At 43.1% G+C, this 12,243-nt stretch overlaps 1 protein-coding gene across 4 annotated transcripts in view; it reads right to left on the reverse strand.

Moving 5' to 3' along the window:
* The window catches only part of RNF17 (ring finger protein 17), a 156,358-nt gene that overhangs the window by 64,972 nt on the left and 79,143 nt on the right, over positions 1-12,243 (reverse strand). For all 4 annotated transcript variants that reach the window (XM_075592318.1, XM_075592315.1, XM_075592314.1 and 1 more), the window contains exons 19-20: positions 4,472-4,619; positions 3,334-3,449 (exon numbers count right to left, since the gene is read on the reverse strand). In XM_075592318.1, the coding sequence (XP_075448433.1) occupies positions 3,334-3,449; positions 4,472-4,619 (264 nt within the window). The remainder of the gene's footprint in view (positions 1-3,333; positions 3,450-4,471; positions 4,620-12,243) is intronic.

The following is a 12,243-nucleotide window of genomic DNA, read 5'->3' on the forward strand; positions in this document are numbered from 1 at the left end:
CATCTTTCACAGTGAAACTTTGGACTCTCTGCTTTTCCTCTCTTCTAAAGACATTCATTTTACCAGGGATCCTGTACGATGCATTCAACTGAATAGCCTCTTTGCATAAACTCTAGAATACAGGGCTCAGAGGTGTACTGGACTTTGACACATTACATATGAAAGATAGTGATCTTTGGAAATAGAAAGCCTCAGACCCTCTGCATCTTCCTGTTTTACTAAGTCTGCCTCTAAATAAAAAGGAGGTTGATTATAGGATTTATCATCATCTCAACTGGAATTTGGATTCCACCACACCAAAAAAAAAAAAAAAAGAAAGGCTTCCTTTTGGCTTAACTACTTTGTTGGTCCAGTTCTGCACTAAGCAGGAACCCTCCTCCAAATGGCATTGAACATTACGTATTATTAGGAGCTGCATCCACTGAGTAAGCATTCAGACACAGCGCCTGCCTAGGTTCAGTAAACAAGGCGGGAAATCTAGATGTTGGCCGAAGGCCGAGTCCAATATGATGGCTCGAGCGCGTGCGCAATGACAACACGCACGGATGTAGCGTGGGGGGGGGGGGGGGAGGTGGGATGGCGGGTCTGGGCGAACCGCTCCCGGAACCAGGCCATCGTGCTCCAAATACATTTGTCTCCTCAAGCTACTCTGTTGAACGCTCACGTGCACTATACTTGTTCACATTGCCCCAATGTGATTAATCGCGCAGCGCTTAAGAACACGCAATCATTCTGGACGCGGCCCAATGGCTTAAAATGAGGCATCACACAGAAAATCCGTAGACTACCTATTATAGGGAAGATCTTTAGTATCTCGTTTCGGGATACCTTAGCCATAGAGCCTCCAGCACCATCCAGGCCAACAGTACTCTAGAAATGCAAGTTGTGGCTACATTGGGTAATTCAAGAGCTCCAAAAGCCACAAGGAGTCTTATAAACACACATTCGCCCTTTTGTCAATGGGATCTCAGAGCCAAGCCATCTTCCAACTGGATCGCCATTCTTATCAAATGTCTGGCTCCACGGCTATTCAATTTGGAAGAAGTTTCTCACACCTGGAAGTCTTCTTGCGCCAAACATACATATTACAGAAACATCTTGAGCTTTAATATTGTATCCATATTTAGCCATTTGCACTTGATCAATTTCTTCACTGTCTGCTCACCAGAATGGTTTGTTTTCCTCTGGTGGCCCATGAGCATTCGATCCCATCATTTCAGAGGTTCTTTACCATCTTCCCCTTCCATTACAATTTTTACAGCTTTTACCAATTCATCAATTTCCTCCACAAAAAAAAACAGAACAATCCTCTTTAATTTCTCATCCAAAGACAACCCTAATTATTTTGTAACTACAGTAGCGAATATTCAATTGCGGATTCTCGCAAGGAAACCGATTCAAACCTATGGCAATCTCGTGAGATAGAGTTGACGGAATGAGTTGTATATTTGCAGCTTTAAAAGAAGAATCTAAAGTCTGCTGCATCGCAGTCTGGAACTAGCCCAAAAACGACATTACCAACTGATGCATGGACCGCCCCACCCCCCTGCTAAAAAAAAACAACCAGACATAGGGGATGATTTTCTATAGAGACAGGGAGTCTGCCCTTCCTGAAGAGTAACCAAGCCCCATGGTATGTTCTGCCTCAGGACAGGAAGGAAAATCACATTTTTAGAAGCTTAAATAAATCACTAAAACATCTGGGACAGGTGTCTGAGAGAGAAGAAGAAATCAGGTACACTCCAAAACTAAAACAACATCACAGCACTGACTGGCTGTCAAGAGCTTAACATAATTTCACACAATATTCTAACAAATTCAAGTGCAGCTTTAAGATATCTATACAAAACATCCAGTGCTTTACAGCATTGGCCTCCAAACGGTGGTCTGTCACAGAATCTGTGGGAGGAGTGTCCTCCAAGTTCAGTGCATCCGCGTGTGAGGTCTTCAAATAATAAATAACAAATCTTGAGTGGACCCTCGGACAGGTTAAGTGAAAAGAAACAGCTGTGTATGCCTTGATTGTGGAGCTCGTTGATAGGTAACCTGCTGGTAAATCCTTGCACCACCATGCTGTACACCCACAATAAATAATATTTTTAGTTCATTTGCCTAGACCCGGATTGTTTTTTCCTGGACCGGCTGTGCTTCGCTCCCGTCACGTGGATTTTCGTCTGTCACAGAATGTTGACAGGTCAACAGAGGATCCCGACCGCGGTCTTGCGCCCCTCCCAGGCTAATTCCTTCATCCCTGCCCGTTTCTCCCTGGTCGCCGCTTCCGACGAGGGGAGGACCAAGTAAAGCAGGTCTACCCCTTCTTTCCAAGGTAATAATGTGTGAGGATGCTCGAGTGTGTGTGTGTGAGGATGATTGAGTGTGAGTATGTGTGTGAAAGGATGATTGAGTGTGTGAGAGGGATGACAGTGTCTGTGTGGGAGGAGTGTGTGTTTGGGGGGAGGATGCATCAAGTGTGGGGAAGGGGGTTTGAATACGGGGCAAAGGAAGGGGGATGAGTGTAATTTTGGATTGGATTATACTCCGTAAACGACATTGCTTCATCTTTTATAAGCTAAGGAGCGATGCGTTGTGGAGGCCAGCGACAGGATGTTCAATACGTCTGTAGTGATTTTGCGCCATTGATCTTGATTTAGGGCGGCTTTTTGGGCTTCAGCTACTGTAACGTGGAGCGGTTTGAGATCTTGCGCCACCTGGTTCAACCACGTTTTCTTTGGAGCATTTCAGTCCACCTTCCAGTCTATGGGTTGTGTGGTGTTGAGGCACTGGTATGGTAATCTATTGATGTCAATATGGCAGACGTGGCCAAACCACTCATGTCTTTGTCGCATAATGTACTGGTTGATTGTGGATTGGTTTAGACAGGCTAACCGTACATCTTCATTTTTCCATCGGTCTCGTCGCGTAATATGGAGTATGTTATGTAGACATCTTAGTTGGAATCGTTCGAGTAGGTTCATATCACTTTTGAGTAGTGTCCATGTTTCTGAGCCATACAGTAAAATGGTACGTATTGAGGCGTTACAAATTCGCATTTTTGTTACATTTGTCACGTCCTGTTGGTTCCACAAGCATTTCTTTAAGGAGGCGAACGCTGCAGTGGCGCTACCGATGCAGCTTTTGATGTCGTTCGTAGCTGATACGCTTTGGCTATCAATAGTAGACCCTAGGAATTTGAATGATTCCACTCGCTCGATTGAGTGTAAGGAAGGGGGGTTACATTTTAATCACTGCTGAATCTATCCATATGCACTACAAAGGAGTGTTCATATTGAATAATGCCACTACCTATTTAAAATATCAAAATACAATTATTACCTTACAAGGTATGTTGACAAATTCATCTAGAATTTGTTTTAATGTTCTTACATTAACTCTGGAAACATTACCAAAATCAACATATTTTACTTCGACTTCTTGCCAACCAGGTAGCCCTAAATAAGAAAAACAAAAATGAATAAATATAAGATTGCTTTAAAGAACTTACAGCTATCATAACAAAGTTTAAAAACAACAATTTATTGTTGTTATTTCTGATTTAAAAAACCACTTGAATACGGTGCGTGTATACACACACACACACACACACAGTTAGGTCCGGAAATAATTGGACACTAACATAATTTTGGCTATGTACGCCACCACAATGGATTTGAAATGAAACACACACACACACATATATATATATATATAAATACATACAGCCTGACAAACCGGGCAAAAAAACACTCCCCACAAAAGTAAGTGCCCCCCCCCACGACATTTACCTGTGGCGAGGGTCGGCTGCGGGGTCCGACGGCGTGGTGCGGCCTTCTCCCTGCAAATTCATCTTTTCCCCCTGCAGCTCCAGGTAACATGGGGCACAGTGACATGATGTCGCGCAACGTAGCTCCGCATGACATCACGTAGCCTTCCATTGCCAGGGCAACAGTGGCCAAAATGCACACGCCTGTGGTATATATGTGTATATATATATATATATATATATATATATATATATATATATATATATATCAAGGGCCACCAACAGGTCAGGATTGACTGAGCCACCTGTCCTGAAGCAGGGATATATAACAAGATAGGGATTGGCTACCGCTCACCATGAATTAGAATAAAATTTACTGGTAAATAAAGATAGGGTGCATACGGGATGGGTAATTGAGCTGAGAAGGGTGGTAGGTCACAGAGGTGGCCTAAAAGACTCCTATTTGCACTCGCTAGACCAGTTGACTTAGGCTAGGAAAAATTCAATCCTTGGAGATAACTCCATAGCCATACATAGCAGGGATATCCTGAAAACCTGACCTGTTGGTGGCCCTTGAGGACTGGAGTTGGCAACCCCTGCCCTAAAACATCTGCAAACTATTAGGAGCCATACAAAAGGTGCATATTATAAATTACATTTTCTCATGTAATGCAACAATGAATCCAGAAACATTTCTGGTTACACTCTTACCAACAACTTCTGCTCTGAACCATTCTCCATCATACTCCGAAATGCAGGCCTGACCCATGACTGGGCATAGAATTTCCAAATTGTCTCCTTCGTTGTTATACACTTCTTGAATCTTATTCGCGAGGTGATAATATTCATCACTGTCAAACTAAAATGCAGAAAATCAAAGTTAAATGCATTGGTGTGCAATTGTAATAGCAATGTATTTTGTTTATAATTGAAACAGTGCAAAAATATATATCAATGGCGCTCTGCACTAACAAATTGTAACATGTAATAATAGTAATATAAATATACAACCAGTGGCGTGGATGTTTCTCCTGGAATGGATACTCCACATGTGATGAACGAACATGTAAGGAAAAAATCATAACATAGTGTGATACTGTTAGGCATACATACAAACATATAACATAAGACATAACATATAACATAAGTATCCACTGCTTGATACCTTCTTACATTCGGTAAGCAGGTACCCCCACCTGAGTTGGAGTGTCCTACAGTTTTCATTTTTATGTATTTTATGTATTTTTAATGCTTTATTAAATGTGTTTGTAATTGGTCATCTGTTGTTCCCAGCGTCCGTCTTATGTTATATGTTTGTATGTATGCCTAACAGTATCACACTATGTTATGATTTTTTCCTTACATGTTCGTTCATCACATGTGGAGTATCCATTCCAGGAGAAACATCCACGCCACTGGTTGTATATTTATATTACTATTATTACATGTTACAATTTGTTAGTGCAGAGCGCCATTGATATATATTTTTGCACTGATCTACACCTGACTGGGGTTCAGGGATATATCACAGGCTGCCTGCACAATAGGATATAGCGCTACCTTTCTGTTTTTTACACCTTATAATTGAAACAGGCAAAAGAAAGAAAAAAACCTTGAGGCAATAATAATAAAAGGGGTGGGAGCAGGACATTTGGAGCAAAAGAAGGCTATTTTAAGCTTCATGCACCCTTCCTGGTTCCAAAAATTCATAGTGGGTCATACAGTAAGCGGCGAAAGGTCACTTTTCGCCCATTTTGCACCAAAAATGCCTACTACGATTCAGTAAGCCCCGAGAAGTTGGCGAAAAGCAAAAAAAAAGCGCTATGTTTTTTTCCGGCAGAGGTGCTACTCGCCAGATTTTCAAATCCGCTCAAGTCAAGTAGCCTACTCGCCGCTCTAGAATGGAGATTTTCACGCAAGTTGGTGGTGGAGAAGCATCGGCAAGGGCAACACTTAGAAAAAAATCAGGCCCTTTTCCTGCCCCCCTTTTTCTATACTTTTCATCATATATGTTTTGTCAATTGGATGTAGCATTGGGCACCCCGTCTCTTGTTGTATACCATTGCCATGCTCAGTAGCTCTCTGGTTGACAAATATATATTCATCATGTGGTGGGTGTGGGAGTTTGAGCTTGCAGGGAATGTGTGTTAATCAATGTCTGACTGGTAGCAGTCAATTGGCGGCTGTGGCACCTACCCCCAGAGCTCACTCCTCCTCCTTCACCTTTTTAACTTGGGAGGTCATTTCACTTGCTGCAGGAACAAGACCTATAATGGTTCTTCCCCTCTTACAGAGGTAAAAGGAAGGGTTCACAATGTAGTGTAGGACCTGCATTATTTTGGTTATACCTTGACGTTGGTATGCAGGCTTATGACGCCTTTGGCCAAAGGGTTAACTAAATAACCAAGTATTTAATATTATTATTATTATTGAAGTATTTTACTTTATACTTTTCAACATATATGTTTTGTCAATTGGATGTAGCATTGGGCAACCCCTGTCTCTTGTTGTACTTACCTCATCAATATGAATCCCCGCCGTCAGCAACTGCCCTCTGTCCTCCGTTACCAAAAAAAAATACATTGAAAATACATTCTGGTGTCACTTAACCCCTTAATCACCTGATCGGTTAATAACCGCAAAGGTAATTAAGGGGTTAAGCCACCCTGCCCCGATACCCACCCTTCATCCATTCATTTGTACAGTGGCTTCATCATGCATATATATATATATATATATATATATATACACACACACACATGATTAACCAATACACAAAGAAATGGTTAATATAATGGTTAATATATACATGCCCCAATAAAAATCTCCAAATGAAAACACATCACAGCCATATTACAAAAAATATCACAAAGCAAAATAACAAGATTCTCATCAAAGAAAACACAGCACCTATCCAAATCAATACCTATCAAATGGCAATAAAAATATTGCATTTGACAATGTGTACATGATGCTAATAATCTGTGCATCATGTACACTATGCCAAGCAATGCTCCAAATCAAATAAACTATTCCAAACAATCATTAAACAAAGCAATTAAACCGAAATAAATTATCATCAATTAATCCCATCTAAAATCAATTACAATCCAATCAAAATCAATTACAGTATTCACTATTCAAATCCTAAATCCAAACAATTCAGAAAAATATTCTATTTCAAAGTAACCACAATCAAACTTCCAAAAATAAGCCAATTAAATACACTATTGCAACCATTTGGAATTACCCAGTATACCGAGGCTGCTAACAGGTAGTGCACACACTTTTTGGCAACTTGATTGAAGAGAGACCCAGCAATGATTAATGAAACAATAAGCCTCCGGTATTGAGAACAGGGAGTTGGGTAATAGTAAGCCGGATAGAGGTACAGGGGGACACCTCCCTAGGGGGCGCCCCCAAGTAAATCACAGCCCGGCACTAACCACCTCAATAATCTCCCTGAAATACCGCGTGGAGGTTAGGAGTACTCACGAAAAAGCCGTCCCTGTTGGTGCAGGGAATTCTGCAGCGGCTTCCTCCTCTAGTGTAGCTGGCGTCAGCGTGCTCCTCCGGAAATGATGACACAGGAAGAAGGGGGTAGGATGGTCCGTGGTTCACAGCAACTTCAGCAGCCAACGCATGGATGTCTAAAAAAACTTTATTGATCGCTAGCAGCAAACATCAGGCAACCACTCTAACATGTTTCGTCCAGGCTATGGACTTTTTCAAAGAGTATTGCAACCACCCTAAAATATTACCTCGATTTAAATACATTTTACATTACACCCACATTTGTACAAGCATCAAATTAAATTTAAACGCCATCAAAACAAGCCAAAAAAACATTTGCAAAACAAGCTTTTATAATCCCTGAATGTATTCCATCTAGACATATACAGTATACATACATACAGGGTCAATAAATGAGCATAAAAAACTATGTAATAACATTAAAAATAAACATACAATACAAGCTGTTAATTATTCCTGTATGTATGTATACCCGTAGGGACATACATAAATACATGGGCATTAAATAAATACCCCCCCCCCCAAAAAAAAAAAACAAAACAAAAAAAAAAATCGGTAAAATAAAAAATAAAAATAAAAACCTGTAAAAGTACAAAATACAATAATTTTTTTTTGTTTTGTTTACTTACCATTACTGTAGATGACCCACTCACCGAATCACGTTGAACCGGATGCTCTCGAACAAATAATCCAACAACAGGAACCAGGTAACCATAAAATAAAAAACCCTTACAATCCAAAGGTGTCTGTGTCGTCTTTCTTCTATTTGTAATCCATAGCGGGGGTCTTCATCTGTCTTGTTTCGGTTCTTATCTTCATGCGCCACGCCCTGGTCCTCTTCTTCATCCGGAGGTCTTCCCTCCTCGGCGTCTGGCTAAAAAATGAGACGGCATAGGCTTTTATAGGCCTATGACGTCACATTTTTATCATATAGTTTCCACGGCCCTAATTGGGCCGTGAAAACCATGTGATTTTGGGGGGGAAAAAATAATAAAATTTGATGACGTCATTGAAAGGAAATGACGCCAGCCAATCAGAATGGCTGTGCTTTATTTGCCTTTAAGATGACATGGTTAGCAAATCGGAGCGTGGGAACGAAATCCCCACTCTGATTGGCTGAAGTACCATGTGACAGACTTTGGATGACATCACATCCGTTCTCTGTCACATGGTCTACTTCAGCCAGAGTTGGATTGTAAGGGTTTTTTATTTTATGGTTACCTGGTTCCTGTTGTTGGATTATTAGTTGTTTTTTTTTTTTTTTTTTTAACTTTTACAGGTTTTGATTTTTATTTTTTATGTCACCGATGATTTGGTGATATCCATTTAATGCCCATGTATTTTATGTATGTCCCTACGGATATACATACATACAGGAATAATAACCGCTTGTATTGTATGTTTATTTTTAATGTTATTAAATTGCTTTTTATGCTCATTTATTGACCCTGTATGTATGTATACTGTATATGTCTAGATGGACATACATACAGGGATAATAAAAGCTTGTTTTTGCAAATTTTTCTTTGGCTTGTTTTGATGGCTTTTAAATTTAAATTGGCTGCTTGTTGTACAAATGTGGGTGTAATATAAATTGTATTTAAAATCGAGGTAATATTTTAGGGTGGTTGCAATAGTGTATTTATTTAATTGGCTTATTTTTGGAAGATTGATTTTGTTTGATTGTGGTTACTTTGAAATAGAATATTTTTCTGAATGGTTTGAATGTAGGATTTGAATAGTGAATACAGTAATTGATTTTGATTGGATTGTAATTTATTTTAGATAGGATTAATTGATTGATGGTAATTTATTTCGGTTTACTTGCTTTGTTTCTATTTAATGATTGTTTGGAATAGTTTATTTGATTTGGAGCATTGCTTGGCATAGTGTACATGATGCACAGATTATAAGCATCATGTACACATTGTCAAATGCAATGGTTTTTATTGCCATTTGCTAGATATTGATTTGGATAGGTGCTGTATTTTCTTTGATGATGAGAATCTTGTTATTTTGCTATGTGCTATTTTTTGTAATATGGCTGTGTTGTGTTCATTTGGAGATGTGAGATTTTTATTGGTGCATGTATATCCTTAACCATTTCTTTGTATATTGGTTAATCATGTATGTATGTATGCATGCATGTTATGTATGTAACGTACGCGCGCGCACGCACGCACGCACGCGCACACACACACACACACACACACACACACAGAGAGAGAGACACACACACACACAGAGAGACACACACACACACAGAGAGACACACACACACAGATAGACACACACACACACACAGAGAGACACACACACACAGAGAGACAGACACACACAGAGACACCACAGAGAGAGAGAGACACGCAGAGAGAGACACAGAGAAAGAGAAAGACAGAGAACACACACAGAGACTGAGAGACAAAGACAGAGTGACAGAGAGAGGGCGAGGGCGACAGAGAGAGAGGGCGACAGGGAAAGGGTGACAGGGATGGGTGAGAGCGACAGGGAAAGTGTGACACAGGGAGAGGGTGAGAGCGACAGGGAAAGGGTGAGGGCGACAGGGAGATGGTGAGGGCGACAGGGAGAGGGTGACAGGGAGAAGGCGACAAGGAGAGAGCGAGGGCGATAGGGCGACAAGGAGAGGGCGAGTGCGACAAGGAGAGGGCGAGGGCGACAGGGAGAGGGCGACAAGGAGAGGGTGAGGGTGACACAGGGAGAGGGTGAGGTTGACACACACACACAAACTCACCACAGACACACTCACCCACACTCACTCACAGACACACACACTCACCTGCAAGGTAGGGGGGGTCGCACATGTCAGCAGTGGGGCCTCCGCACGGCAGTGGGCCCTCCACACGACAGGAGGGCCTCTGAAAGGAAGGGGGGGGATCGCACATGGCAGCGGGGGCCTCCGCAAGGGAAGCGGGCCCTCCGCATGGCAGGGGGGGGCGCCCCCCCTCCAGAGGCAGACACCGCAGCAGCATCCCCCCCACCCTGAAGCGGACGACGCCGCAGCACCGCATCACACCCCCCCCTCCCGGAGCGGACGCCGCACCCCCTCCAGAGGCGGACACCGACACCGCCGCTGCAGCCTACCTCCCGCCCCGGGCAACAAGCGGGGACCCCCCCAGCCTACCTCCTGCCCCGGGCAGGAAGCGGGGATTGGGGCAGGGGGGGCAGGAGATCGGGGGGCAGGACATCAGGGGCAGGGAGGAGATCGGGGGATGGGGCTAATCCAGAGCTGCAAGCCGGCCCTCTTCCCCGGGAGCAGGGGAATTCAGAGCCGCAGCACGACTCGCCAGTGGCTTAAATCCACTCATCATGGGCATGTGGTTATGCCTATTTGTCGAACACTGCATATATGTGTGTATGTATATATATATATTTTTGGCATGCTGAGGCCACTGTACTAATGAATGGGTGAAGGGTGGGTATCGGGGCAGGGTGGCTTAACCCCTTATTAACCTTTGCGGTTATTAAGGGGAATGTATTTGCAATGTATTTTTTTGGCAACGGAGGACAGAGGGCACTTGCTGACGGAGGGGATTCATATTGATGAGGTAAGTAGAACTCTATTTATTTTATTATGCTAGTTAATGTGTTTAATAATGGACAAATAATCTATTATCCATATCTGGATAATAGTTATTTTGCCCATTACTGTACTGTATGTGTGTTTGGTGGGGGGGAGGGTATTTATTTCTTCAAATGTATAGGACAGGTAAATTTTTTTTTTTTTACATACAGGGTTGGTTCCTTAGGTCTGCGGGGACCTCTGGAGACCACCTGAGGACTCCCCGGACGCCCCCGGCTACCAGGTTGCGGACTCACGGGGGACACCTACGGGGAAGAACCGGGGGGCCCCACATCTGTGTTGGCCCCGCAGGGACCACCCGAGGACCCCCATGGGAACCACCCAAGGACCCTCAGACACCTGTGGGGCTGACCCGGGGCCCCCCAGACACCCGCGGGCCTACCCGTGGAAACCATTTGGGGCCCGCGGAGACCACCTGGAGGACCACGACGCCTGGCGGGGACCATCCGTAGGCCTCCAGACCCTGTGTGCACCCTTTCTCTGGGCCACTGTGGGGCCTGCAGACACCCGTCAGGTCCACCGGGGACTCTCTGGGCCTGGGGTATTAACCCTGTATGAAAAAGAATAAATCATGTATTTATGGGGGGGCACAGGGGGTGGGGGGGTTATGTATTGTTTATTAAATATAGTTATGATAACTATGGTGGGTAGGCCTCCCGGTGGGTAGTGGGTGAGGGAAGTTAGGCCTCACGGGGTGGGTAGTGGAGGAGGGTGTATAGGCCTTCCGAGTGGTGGGTGAGGATGGGTTAACCCCTTAATGACTATAGCAGTTAGTAACCACTAAGGTGATTACGGGGTTAGGGGACATTACATTGGCCCATTTTATTCTTATGTTTTGCAGCATCGGAGGGGGGCATGGACGGGGATGAATATGAGGATGGCCTTCATCGTGGCAGCCGGACATGGGTGAGTGCAATATGTATTTATTGTGCTATATGTATGTCATAAGTGGATACAGCAGGGCCCCGGGTATACGGCTGGTTCCGTTCCAGGGGCCCGCCGTATAGTGAAAATCGCCGGAAAGTAAGTAAATTAAATAATTAACAATTCTTAAGTACATAGAATATATTATGTTCTGAACTTCTGCTCAATATAGATTAGAAGTCAGAAAGCACTTTTAAGGCATGACTGCAAAGCCTGGGGCTACCCGCCACATTGCAGTATTTTTTGTCTTTTCTGGAATTGAGGTAATGATGTACTGTACAGTAGGACCAAGAACAGCAAAGGATGAGAATTTAGCCAAAAAAAATAAAAAAAATCTGTCTCCCCAAAATAATTAATTGTGGAACCCTGATCTGCATAAAACCGTTGCCAATTACCTACTGCAAGAACAACATAATTCAATGTT

This window comes from Ascaphus truei, chromosome 3 (genome assembly GCF_040206685.1).
Source record: "Ascaphus truei isolate aAscTru1 chromosome 3, aAscTru1.hap1, whole genome shotgun sequence".
Classification (NCBI taxonomy): domain Eukaryota; kingdom Metazoa; phylum Chordata; class Amphibia; order Anura; family Ascaphidae; genus Ascaphus; species Ascaphus truei.